The 13,800-nt window shown below is 35.5% G+C and overlaps 1 protein-coding gene across 5 annotated transcripts in view; it reads left to right on the forward strand.

Annotated features, from left to right (window-relative positions):
- LOC149846977 (protein VAC14 homolog) overlaps positions 1–13,800 on the forward strand; it is a 64,726-nt gene that overhangs the window by 28,067 nt on the left and 22,859 nt on the right. For 4 of the 5 annotated variants that reach the window (XR_016430330.1, XM_089996715.1, XM_089996716.1 and 1 more), the window contains exon 18: positions 1,863–1,931. The exons of the other annotated variant lie outside the window; for it this stretch is intronic. Coding sequence is in view for 3 of the 4 variants with exons in the window: in XM_089996715.1 (XP_089852841.1) it covers positions 1,863–1,931 (69 nt within the window). In the remaining variant the exon portion in view is untranslated. The remainder of the gene's footprint in view (positions 1–1,862; positions 1,932–13,800) is intronic. 5 annotated transcript variants of the gene reach the window in all.

Below are 13,800 nucleotides of genomic sequence, written 5' to 3' on the forward strand. Positions count from 1 at the left end.
AGGTATACATTTTAACGTGTATATGTATTAATATACATATATATATATATATATTTGTACATTTTTTTATTTGTATTGTATTTCTTTTATTTTTTGCATTTTTTGTATTTTAGAGTAAGGATTCTATCCGTTAGGACTAGTCTAACCGCTGATTGGGGCTTTCTTTGGTGTATATAATGGAGACTCTTCCCCCTTGCATGTTATGCATTCTTTGTGCATTTCACCCATTAATAAAATATTATTTTTTATCATGTGTGTGCTCCCTTGGTGTGTGCCCTTAGTAGCTATTTGTGAGTGTGCCCTTACTGACCCTTGTGTTTGCGCCCTTAGTTGGCTGATTTGGTGGATTATTATGTTCATCGGATTTGTGGTGTTGGTGCTTTTGGATCTTCGTTGTGGGCGTTCACTTCATTTCAGTATTGCAACAACAAAAGTGCTATTTACATTGTTAGCAACTACACCTTTCACGAGTGCACAAAGCATATTGAGATGGATTGTCACTACGTTCGAGAGGAATTCATTAAAGGAACTATAGAATTTTCACATGTAGCATCAAAGTTCTAACTTGTCGACTTCTTCTCCAAAGCGTTGCCTTTAGCACATTTTTCTTTTCTCGGCAAACTTTCGGTCATTCCACCATCAGTTTGAGGGGGAGGTGTTAAATATATATTGATTTTCTTTGTATTATATATATATATATATACATTCATATGTATATATATATATGTCTTGATTCTATTACAGTAGCTACTTCTAGCTGTTGGTCAAACACGGCCTTGCAGTCATTTGCTATCATGCATGAGTTGGGCTTCCTAAATTCAGACCAAGGTAAAATCACTAAATGTCCAATCTTTAAGGAGTTGAAAAACCTAGAATGCAAATTGGTTTTCTCCTTTTCCGCCCTGAAATTTCTACATCTAACCACTTCGTATGTGAATTTAAACCCCAAATGTTAGATTAGAGGAACGCTGATAAATTGAGTTTCCTAAGAGTTGGATAAAAGTGAAGTTGCAAGAAACCCTAACTTTTAAGGTTTGAAAGACCATATAATGGAAAATGAAAGGGATCTCTAGGATTTTGGCATAAACATGTGGCCAATATGTGTGCCAGATACATTTTCATATCCTCCTCATGTTAGAAACAGACCCTCCTGCTGTGAATTTTATTAAATAGTATGGACCTCGTATATTTCTGCCCAAATGGGGGATTAATGAAGGTTTTGAAAGAACTAGGTTATGATTAGATATGGAGCAATTCCTTTTTTTTCTGTTTTTTGTCATAGTCACAAATATTTGTGGTATTTTGAAAATATTATGATTTATCACAATGTTTTCAGAATCTGATGAAATCTTGAAAATTGCAATATCACAAATGTTAACCCTTTTTTAATTTTATTTGAATTTTATATTCATAATTTTTAGATATTCTATGTGCTGTTGTTTTTCTGAGATTGTCACAAAACAGGAATTTTTAATTTAACGCAACATTTCCCTTATCAAGAAAACACCATTACTGAGATTTGTGACATTGGCCTCTGTACCTGTAGCTGACTGTTATGTCACTGATTCTTTATTTCTTGCCCTCTTCCTTTGGATTTTTATTTGTTTCATTTTAGTTTGTGCTTCATATCACTAGTATTGTTTTTTTTCCTTTTCTGCTAAATGGTTTCATTGTTTGTGAATTAGCCATTTGTGAAATTTGACCGGCATGCTCATTCTTTTATAGTTGTGAATAAACCAATCTTTCATTTTTATCATGTAGTAGACAGAAGTAAAGAACATTTCTGCCTAAATTATATAAATTTTCTTTTTATTATTATGTTTTTAGTGAGTGTACTGAAACATTTTCATTTATTCTTGAAGCTTTTGGAACCTGGAAGATATATTTGGCTGTTGAAGTCCTTGTATGGCCTTCTTATGTTGCTTCCACAGGTTTGTTATAACTTGTCATGTGAGACGTGAAAACTCTTATCTGATTTTTATTGCTATGCCATTTTTGCTAGCCAAACAAATGTGCTAGGAGTGACTTTAGGTGATGCTTGCCTTATCTACTAATAAAGATGGAATTCCATAAATTATTCTCATACTATACAGATCTAAAATAGCCATAGCACATAAAATTATATAATATCATGAATACAATTTCCAGGATTTCTCAGTTTAGAGGTGGATGATAATACATGTAAGCCTGTTCATGCATAAGACAAGTTATTAAAGAAAAAAGTTATGCTTCACAGATTAGTAGACATGAATGCAAATACATGTAACTTATATACACATAGGCTTATGCCGATGAACATATACATATAGCACAACTTCTCTGTTGACTCAATAGCTAAATTTACTTGCACAGGGACTAATATCAGAAGATCTTCCTCATTGAATGTTTGATCTAAGTCTGTCAAACAGTATACACAATCACATGCTTGTAATTGAAATTTTCAACCATCTATCCATATAGAATAACAGAGAAAAATGTTCCACCATGTATTCTAACCTTATTTAGGAAATCACTTCATCACTTCCGAGTGTGATTTCCCTTGCTTGCACTAACAGCTCATTTGGTGAGCCAGGCACGGCCTTGCCTGCTGGAGAACAGTTGCTTGCATAACTTGATTAGGATAGTATGCACATTGACTTTTTTGTTACCTAATCTAGCCTGGTTTGATGCGGCCAGATCTGACCTAGCAAGCAAGTTGCAACTTGCTGGTTGCAATTTTGCTTAGTGGATTCATGGAGGGCTGGCTAATGTAAACTGCTGCACCTATGCCCAACAGGTTGAGTCAACTTAGCCTGGTTCTAATCTATGTCACATAGGTGTGGATGCGGGTGCAAATATGGGCGCGGGTGCGGTGCTTTAAAAAAACTTGGGTGCGGAGGTGTGGAGAGGGTATATATATAATTTTTAACAATTTTAAGTTAACACTAATGAAATAAAAATAATTATCATATCATCAATTCATCATGCAATAAATTAAATTAACAATCTACAATTGCTATTCCTTATAAAAAAAATAACACCACAACTAAACTTAGGCCTAAGTTCACCAGAGCCGAACATAGTTGGTGTGGGTTCGTCTCCTGGGTTCGGTTCTGCTGAACCCAGGCATAACCGAACCTAGGAGCCGAACCAACAACCTTGGGGTCGATTTTGTTGAGCCTCTGCCTGGGTTTAGCAGAACTGAACCTGGCGGCCCTGGGTTTAGGTTTTGCTGAACCCAGCAGGGCTGGGTTCAGCCCTTGCGCCAACGAGGGGAGGAGGATAAAGGGGGAGAATGAAGAAGAAGAAAGAGAGGAGGAGGAGGAGGAGGAGGAGGAGGAGGAGGAGGAGGAGGAGAAAGAGAGAAGAAAAAAATAGAAAGAGACGAGGTGGAGGTAGAAGAGGAATAAAGATCTAGAGAGATGTACCTGGGTTCGTCGCCACCGTAGAGAAGGAGGAGGGGGAGTCAGGGAGGAGTGGCCGGGGGGGGGGGGGGGTGGGATTGTGCCCTAAATGCCCCCCAACCCCTGAAAAACCCATTTTTTAAAAAAGGACCAAAATAGACTCGATCAACATTGACCGAGTCTATTTTGGTCAAATTTAACCTTGTGTGCGGAACCCACATCCAGGCTCATTTGACCGCATCCGGTGTGGCAAATTTTAATTACTGCTGCATTAGGTGCTGCACCAGCACCCACGTTGCGTCGATGCGGGTGCGGCGACCCTTTAGAAGAGTCCCTGACATAGGTTCTAATTTGACCAGTTTGGAACAAGGGTCAGATATGGGTCCAAATTATAGACTAGGCACTATTGACTTTTACAGATAAGCTTAACAAAAGAATTGATATTTTACATGCTTAAAAAGAGGAAAAGGGCAATGTAATCCTTTTGTTTTTATTTGTTTAGAGACAGCCATTTGCCATCTCAACCAATCTTGAAGAGCCTATTTTTCTGAATTATTTTTCATTAAGGAAAAGCTTTTTTCTGATTTATTCAATACCCATTAATTTTGGTGCATTTTACCTATTTATACCCAAATTCAAAGGGACTGTGAAATCTGATGCACTTTTCAAAAGTTTTGATTGGATTTGTTAAATTGGACTGAGTTTATCTAATTTGTACAAGATTCTGCTAAAGAATACAAATAGTTAAAACAGTAATCTAAAACTCGACTAACCATTTCCATTCTAGTCTTTGGTAGAAGGTAATGCAGCTAATTGGAATGAAGACAGACTGCTAGTTGATGAGGCATTCCTTAATATTCAGGGAACTTCACCTGAAGAGTGTTCCATGACTCTATTCTAGGGTACTAATTGTTTTGCCAAGTTTCTTTGTGCCTTGCTGTTCTACCTTAATTTATTGCAAAATCACTAAAAAGTATCTGCGGATGTCTTTGGTTGGAAATAACCAAGACAGGTATGTGGAAAGAAGGTTATAAAACTTCCCCTCTATATTGCTAAATAGCCTTAACTGCTTTATATCAGGGTGGAAAGGATGATTCCACCCCCCCTTCACTTTTCTTTTCTATGTTACACTCAAGGCATTAAAGGGGAAAGTATGAAGTTTAGCCCGTAGTCACCTGGTTCACTGGTTGTGGTTCATTGGTTGCAAGGCCTAAAGTCCTTGGTACACTAGAGTGGAATCACTTGGATCAAAAGGGTTTGATTACCTTTTTTTTTTCCTGCACTTTGCTACCCAAAGTACAGAATCCTGTAACCATGGGTACTTGTCCTTTTCATTAGTTGGTTTAGAGTAGCCTAGAAAAGGATGCATCAATTTTCTTTGATTTTATTGTCACAAGATTGTTCTTGTAGCCTTTGATATTATTGTCTCATAATAAGTTGGTCAGTAGTTCCTAGGGATGTAAACAGTTCAGATTTGGATCAGATGTGGCCAATACCATATTAGACTAATCAGATGTTGGCTAAATGTATTCAAACTTGGATGGTGAAGAGCTCATACTGGATCCTTTTTTTTTTACATCAAACCGATTTGGATATTTTTCAGGATTTGGTAGCAAACAATCAAAACCATATCCGCATCTGATTATAATTGGATATGTTTTTTGGCTTAATGAATACAACTAAATGGAATTGAATTCGGTCAGATATCGAATGAAATCTGATTCATTGACATCCCTGGTAGTTTCTTTTATTTTCCCCTCTTTCTCATGTAGAAATCCTTTTGCCTCTGTGAATCCATGCTTCTGGTTTTGGTGTTGATTGAATATTCTGTTCAGTCATTATTAATGCATACTGTTTGAGGTTATTAGCTTACAATGGAGTTTTATAATGAAAAGTTACAAATTACGTAAAAAAAAAAATGGACATATCCACTGTTTGCAGTCTTTCAAACTTAGCATGGCAGCTGTTATGGCCTTGCAAAGAAGCATGTTGTAACCTATGCCACACGGACTCGGCTAAGGAGGCGCCGCACCCGAGCCGATACGCCCCGACACGGGTGCGGCTTTGGACTCGGTCAACGCCGAGTCGGACTCGATCAACGAGTCGAGGCCGAGTCTGTCCACTTTTTGGACTCGGTCAACTTTGACCGAGTCTATTTTTGTCCATTTTTTAGGACAAAAAATGTATAAAAACTAAAAAAATTATCTTTTATATATTTTTTTAAAAATATATATACTTTTAGAATCCAGACTGTGCTCTGCACAGTCTTTACCAAAGACTGTGCTCAGCACAGTCTTTACCAAGACTGTGTCTTTACCATACTGTGCTCTGCAAAGTCTTTACCAAGACTGTGCTTAGTACAGTCTTGGTCTTAGATATATTTTTTTAAAATATATATATAGATATATTTTTTTAAATATATATATATATATATATATATATATACATATAACTCCGCCTGTGTATAACTGTTTAGTTATACATTGCCGGTCCCAATTGTTTTGGGATGAAGGCGTAGTTGTTGTTGTTGTTGTATATATATATATATATATATATATATATATATATATATATATATATATATATATATATATATATATATATATATATATATACATATACCCGTGTCCCCGTGTCCAAATTTTTTGAAATTGAGCCGCACCCGTGTTGCACCTGCACCCGCACCCGCACCCATGTGACATAGGTTGTAACCATAGTCACTATATCTAACGACCCAGTTGACCCTTGTAAAAATAGTGATATTTTTATTTTTTTTAAGACAATTGTGGAAACTCACCCAAGGATTCGGGGCATCACAAATTTAATATACCAAACCACAAACCATACTGTGCATTGAATCAATTGAAGAAATAAATCAAGTTTTATTTATTTATCAAAAAGTCAAATATATAAGACAAAAGAAATTATCTATATCAATGGAGCTATCCTGTCAGAACCCAGAAACCAGTCACAACTCTCACAGTCTCCAGCTAGTCGATCTGATACATCAGTGAACATTTTAACCTGTAAAACAATTTTAAGAAAACGGGTAAGAACCGAAGTCCTCATACGAATTCTTTTAAAAATCCAAACAATAAATAAAATAACATAAATAAATTCATGCATAAATTTTAAAAGAATATCACAAGCAATTGACTTACTACAACTACTTTACCATTCAAGCATTCAACTAAATATCATGCAGAATAAAGTATTATGCAAAACCAAATATGCATAAATGATTGAACTAATACTGAACAGTAAAATATCATGATTCATTGCACATGCATGAATAACTTATTAAGTTATTTAGCAGAGTTGTTTTTGCATGCATGTCCCTATTAAATGCACACAAGTTTAATTTTTACTTTTCCTTAAACCAGCAGATACTCAAAACGGGCATAAATTCTCGAAGTTTAAGTTAGGTTATCAATTGTAGCTTAACACACAATTTGTATTTTATAACTGGGTTCTAGACTTCAAGAATCTTCGCCTTCCATTGAAACATTAGATATCCTTACCTAATACCGGGACATCAATGAAAATCCTCAACCATTGACGCCACTTTCTTAGTATACCGATAAATACAGTTTTGTCAACACCCCCCTAGGTAAAATGAGTGAAATCTCCCTAAAATCGTGGTCGGGAGGTGAACCATCATATCGAGTTCAAGGACACAATCACACATGAAGTTTTAGTATCCTCACGGTCTCCCATGACCACCATCCAAGATTCTCACATTGTGGAAGGAACATCACAGAAGAGATTAATTACACTGTTTGGTCTCTTTTACCATTTTAAAACAATTTCATGTTCTTTACGCAAGAACCGTTTTGCAAATCCACATGCAAAACACACAAATTCGGGCCTTAGCCCTCACAGTTTAACAATGTAATTAATTTTGAAAAACCAATAAATTTTCAGAAGTAAATTTTGCAATGCATAAATAAAATCAACATCGGAGCAACACATGCTTCTGGCCTATACTGCCCGCAGTGGTTCACATTTGACCACCAACACATCCCAAAAGTGATTTGTACAAACTTGCAAAATTTGAGTAAACATCTAACACATACATGGTTTCCAAACATATTCACATTGCACATTCAAAACACACAAAATATAAATGCACATTAAGCCAATTACGCATGCAAATAGATGCTTGCAGAACACACCATTCATGATCAATTTTATGCATAAACAACCAAATATTCATATGATCACGGTTATGCAAACATCAATTTATTTTCAAATTTATGCGTATAATATGCACAATTGCAAACTGATCAAATCAAGACTAGGTTTATGTATTAATTCAGAAAATACATAATCCAATCACAATCATGTACGCGTATCTGTCATCACAAAACCATACACAGCTGGTCCGATAATCAGACCAATGGCTGGGGCTGATCCATGTACATGATCAAAATCATGCACAGGGGTCGGCTAAGCTGAAACTACATACTTTCCACATGTTGGCTGATCTATGTACATGATCATAATCATGTACATGGGTCGGCCAGACCTGAAACAATGCGTATTCAACATGTTGGCTGATCCATGCACATGATCATAATCATGTATCTAGACCTGAAAATAACCATGTACCAGTCCGTCGGCTGATCCATGTGCATGTTCACAAACATGTACAAGGGTCGGCTAGACCAAAAGCACACATAAACCAGCATGTACATGTCCATGTACATGATCAGCATGCTGGCTGATCCATGTACATGATTGTAATCATGCACATGGGACGGCCAAACCTATACCACATGGGCAGCATGCTGGCTGCACATATACGTTAGTACAAAGCTCGATAAAAACTGAAATATGCAAATATATTCAGGTGCATGCGCATGTAACTTGATAAATCTGAATCAAGATAAAATATTCTTATGCAAAAACATGCAACTTGACAGATCTGAACCAAAACAATATGTATATTCAGATGCATAACCATGCAACTAAACAGATCTGAATCAAAACGATATGAGCACGTACTCGACAGATCTGATCCAAATCAGTGTATATATATACTCGACAGATCTGAACCAAATCAGCATGAGCATATACTCGGCAGATCTGATCCAAAAAAGTATGAGTATATACTCGACAGATCTGATCCAAATCAGCATGAGCATATACTCGACAGATCTGATCCAAATCAGTATGATTATATACTCGGCATATCTGAACCATAAAAATATATTCGGCTGCATGATTATGAAATTTGATATGCATATTTTTCGATGCATGTATATGTACATAACTTGGCAAATCTGAATCAAAGATTCAGATGCGTGGTTATGTCCAAATCAGTATGATTATATACATTCAGATGTCTGTATTTGTAAATTTGAATCAACAAATATGTTCAGGTGCGTGGATAATAAAAAATCAATCATAAAGCTACATTCAGAAGCATAAATAAAAAGGTCAACATACCTGAATATATATATATATATATATATATATATATATATATATATATATATATATATATATATTCGACATAAGAAAATCGACAATGTGAATTCAGATTTATGAGTATTTAGAAATTGACAAATCTGAAAACAACTATTACATAATCGGATGCATGAATATTAAAATCGAAAGGCCTGAAACTATATGAATATCTTTAGATGCTGGGCCAAGAAAATCAATATATATGTATTTGACATGATATCTTCAAATTTAAATGCACAAGGGAAAATTGACAATCATCAAAGAATAAACCTATATATATATATATATATTTCTTTTTTAAAGGCAAATTTTCCCTTTTTTTCTCTAATATTTATGCATAAATCAATTTATTCATGTTCCTTCCCGTGCGAATTGAGAGAGAAACTTGTACCTTGAATCGAAGTATAAAGAACTCAGAAAAATCGATGGATGTATGAAAAAAGATATATATTTTTTCTTCTTCTTTCTTTTCTTCTTTTCTCGCTTTTTTTTTCTTTCTTTAAGCCTCACACGATTTTTGGTTCTTGTTTTTCTCTATCTCACTCTCTCTTTACCTCTCTCTCTCTCTAGAATGCGAGTTCTAGAGAGAGGGAGATCCTAGCCTCTTTTATATACTTTGAATAAGTCTAGAAGGGGGGTGATGTTCCCTCTAGATCTATCTTAAGAACTCTACTCTTATCTTCTAGATTTATTTTTATTTTTATTAATTAATTTTTATTAATTAATTTATTATCCCAAAAGAATATTCTAGAGGGTGTCACACCCCTCTAGAAAGCTCTATGGAGTTGTAACGACCCCAAACCATACCCCTTAAAAATGCTATTTTTTTTAAACCATTGCGGAAATCTTCCCAAAGCGGGCCTTTACAGTTCCACTCATAATTGGATAACCAAACAAACTACCAAGAATTTTACATTTATCATCCAAACCATAGCAAGCCAAATTTTTATTAATGAAGTAATAATGGTTTCGAGACAATTGTATAAGAAAAATAAGAGTGCATTAACAATTTAATGTAAAGGAAAATGAAAAGGAAAGCAGAGCCACGCTGTCCATCTGTAAAGTTGTCTAGCAAACATGTAGCACTCGTAGCTCTCCTAAAAGCGAGTCACTTCACTGATTCCTTAAGGCTGAGGAAAATAATAGAAGTAGAGTGTCAGAAATCTGAGGAATTCTGCGTACAAATCCTTCTAATGAAATGGACAAGTAAAAAGAACATAAATAAGATTCATGCAATATTTTAGAGGGATGCAGTTATGACAACTTCATAAAATAATCATTTAAGCAGTAGGGATCAATTGCTAAACAAGATGGAACAATTATCATCAATATGGAACAATTATCATTAATATGAAACATCAATTATGCAATAAAGACAAGTATCATGCAATAAAGAACAATTATTGATCATGGGAGAACATTTAATAATTGACAGAGATCACAATTTAAGCAATAAAAACATTTAACATGCATTAGGAAACAAACATCATGCATTCATCAATATATCACAATTAAGAAAATAAGTAAATATGCATGATCTAATGCATAGCAGAAATATGCATGATTTTAGTGCAATGCATGATTTCAGTGCAATACATAAATAATTTATTATCTTAAATCAAGTTCTCTTTTATATGCATGTCCCTATTAGGATGCAACACATTTAAGTTCCACTTTTTATTATTATCATTGCCTGCGGATACTCAAATCGGGTAAGAATTTTCGAGGTCAAGTAGGGTTCCTAGAGTAACTTAGCACACAAGTTGTATTTTATTACTGGGTTCCAAACTTAGCCCTCGATCAATATCAGAAAACAACACCATCCATCGAAACATTAGAAATCAGTATCTAATATCGGAACACTAGGGACATCAACATCCACAAGTGCCACTTTCTTGGTATACCAAAACAACAGTTGTGTCTACACATCACCCCCAAGCAAAGTGACAGACTCTCTCTAAAACCGTGGTCAGGAGAAAAACCTCAATATCGGGTTCAGGAGCAACAATAACGCACACAGAATTTTAGTATCCTCACGATTTCTCCAAAACTGCAATATCCAAGATTCCCACACTAAATAAAAGACATCAAAAAAACATAAATTACATTGTTCTTTGTTTTCTTTTATCTTGTTATTAATTTATCTCTTTTACATTTGCAAATCAATATGCAAAATTAATAACATAAGCTTGCAAATTAACATGCCAAGCTATTCATGGGATCACAGCCCATGGCATGATGAAACAATGCAATAAAAACAATAATATCACATTTGATTTTTGCAATGCATAAATCAACTAAACAAAGGGCAACACATGCCTAAGGCTCACACAACCTACAATGATTCATTTTGATCATCGATGCATTCTTATGCAAAACTCATCAATCACATGCCACTATGCATTCCTTTCACATGCTTCCCAATGCACATTCATACAAACAATTTTTGAGATGTACATGAAATAAAAAAATTCATAAGCATATGCATGAGTACACGTGTATCTCGGTTAAGTGCATGCTTCCAAATCGATACACATAGTCATGTCCAATGCATGAATTCATTTAATACATGTATTTAGGTCAAATGCATGCTTTCGCTCATGAATCTCTTCACTTGAGACATGTGAATGCTTACGCGGATATGCAACATAATTCAAATTTTAGGAATTGCTTATACCCACAAATGCACATGTAACCAGCATTACATTTGCACATTGATCATGTGAAGTAAATCAATCATAAGCATGCGAACACTCATGCAATTATGTACATACATCAACATATCAATTTCACGTATACTCATGCATAAAAAAAACCACCTTACATTAACACTTAACATAGAATGTTCAGTTTAAGCATGTGAACATTCATGCGAAGTCTTACATGCAAAACACATCAATCGCAAGAGTACTTGTGCACATAAGAATAATTGTGTATTAACACTTCTATTAAGCATGATATACAAGTGTACAAGCATGTAAATTTTTTTCTTTTATATGCATGCAGCAAAATCGAATGCACATAACCCATCTGGAAATTAACATGCAAATCCTGCGTTTCCATTTATGCTCAATCAAGCATAAGAAATATGCATAAACTAAAGGAATTTATCATGTATCAACTCTATATATGTCTAGTAAAAAAAATTTAAACATGTAATAATACTTAAATGTAGCATGCAAATTTTAACTCTGTAAACAAAGGATTCTCAAAAAGAGTCAACTGCACCCAGCCGACCCAGTCGGCTGGGGTTCGGTTCAGGCCTAGCTGAACCCAATCAGCTGGGTCTGACTTGGGCAGACCTGGCAGGAGGCTGCCAGGTCATGTATCAGTCCAGCCAAAGTCTGGACTGGGCAGACAAGGGCATGACATGCCCAGTCGAGCCACTCGGCTGGGCTGCCAGGTGCACAGCCAGCACAAGGCTGGGTCTGGTCCGGTCCGACCAGACCCCAGCCATGACAGGCAAGGCCTGACACGTCAGGCCTGGCTCGACTGGCCTGACAGTCAGCCCAATAGGAAACCCAACAAAAACATCTTTATTGTCTTTTTTTGTAGTGCAACAGTCGACTGCACCCAGCCGACCGGCCGAGCCTACTCGGCCGGGCTCGATGGCTTGGCAGGCCTGGCAGTTCTGTCAATGCCTGGCAAATCTGCCAGTGCTGACCAGCCTAACGTCAACTAAAAAATGATACCCTCTTCGTGACTGGGCACTCAAAAGACATAAAAAGACATTCATATTCAAACCAATAAAATAAATTCACATATAAGCATGAATAACTATGGTTTCAAGCCAAAAAAAAAACCCAACTATACAGATATACTATGAGAGCATATCACAGACTATATACGTGGAATCAAATAGGCTATTTAGATATGCACAGGTTAGGTTTAAATAAGTATACATATGCATATTATCATTTTGGTAAATCTGTATAGCATAACAGCTACGAAAATGCACACTTATGCTAACTCTCTTCCATTAGATGTACTTAGAACCATCTCATTTTATTTTTGCCATGAACCGTACAGCTAGGCATCCTCTCTTGTTTGAAGGCTTTACATATACCAAATCTAAGCATGGCAAATCTGTCCCGATTTACAGATTCACGGCAACACATAAACCAAGGTAAATATTGATATGCATGTTTGCTCCAAAACCAACACCCCGAAAGATAACGCAACGCCCATATTTGAGTAAATATTAAAATTTACTCTATTCCCATGGGTATTCACTAAAATCTCGCATGAAAATCCCATTCATGCTCTTTTTCCCCATTCGTATCAAGAGAGAAACCCGTACCATGAGAAGAAGATGATGGTAGGACATGGATGGATGGCTGGAGATGACGAGAGACGACGGGATCTCCTCATCTTCTTCCTCTCTTTTCTCTCCTTTTCCTTCTTTTTCTTTTTTTTTCTTTTTCTCTCTCTTCCTCTCTTTTTTCTTTTTCTCTTTCTTCTTTTCTTTCTTTTTGATCTATTTATAGAGCTCTAGATGGGCTGGAGAAGAGAGTGCAGCCCCAGCTAAAACTCTCACTTCTCTCATCCACTTTCCCGAATTTTTCGAAACTCTTCAAGTGTTGACTTTTCAAAGTTAAGTGTTTTAAAAGTCTTTCTTAAAGCTTCTAAGGCATGAACGAAGGCTCTATAAGGAGTCTTAAACATTCTTAAAATAAATCTCGAAATTAATTAAAATTAATTAATTAATTAATTATTATTTATTAATAAATAAATACCTAGAAGCTTCCAAAAAATTATATTATTGAACTAGAACACTTCTAAAGTGATTTTATATGGGTTTAAGGGCTCTACTTAGAGTCCTAAGCAAACCTTAAAATAAAATTTCAGAATTCCATTAAATTAATTAATTAATTATTTAATGTTAAATATTAAATAAATTTCCAAAAGCTTTCAAAAATTACCAAATTAACTTGGGAGGCTTCTT

The sequence above is a fragment of the Nuphar pumila genome, chromosome 2, assembly GCF_984573655.1.
Source record: "Nuphar pumila chromosome 2, dmNupPumi1.hap1.1, whole genome shotgun sequence".
Lineage (NCBI taxonomy): Eukaryota > Viridiplantae > Streptophyta > Magnoliopsida > Nymphaeales > Nymphaeaceae > Nuphar > Nuphar pumila.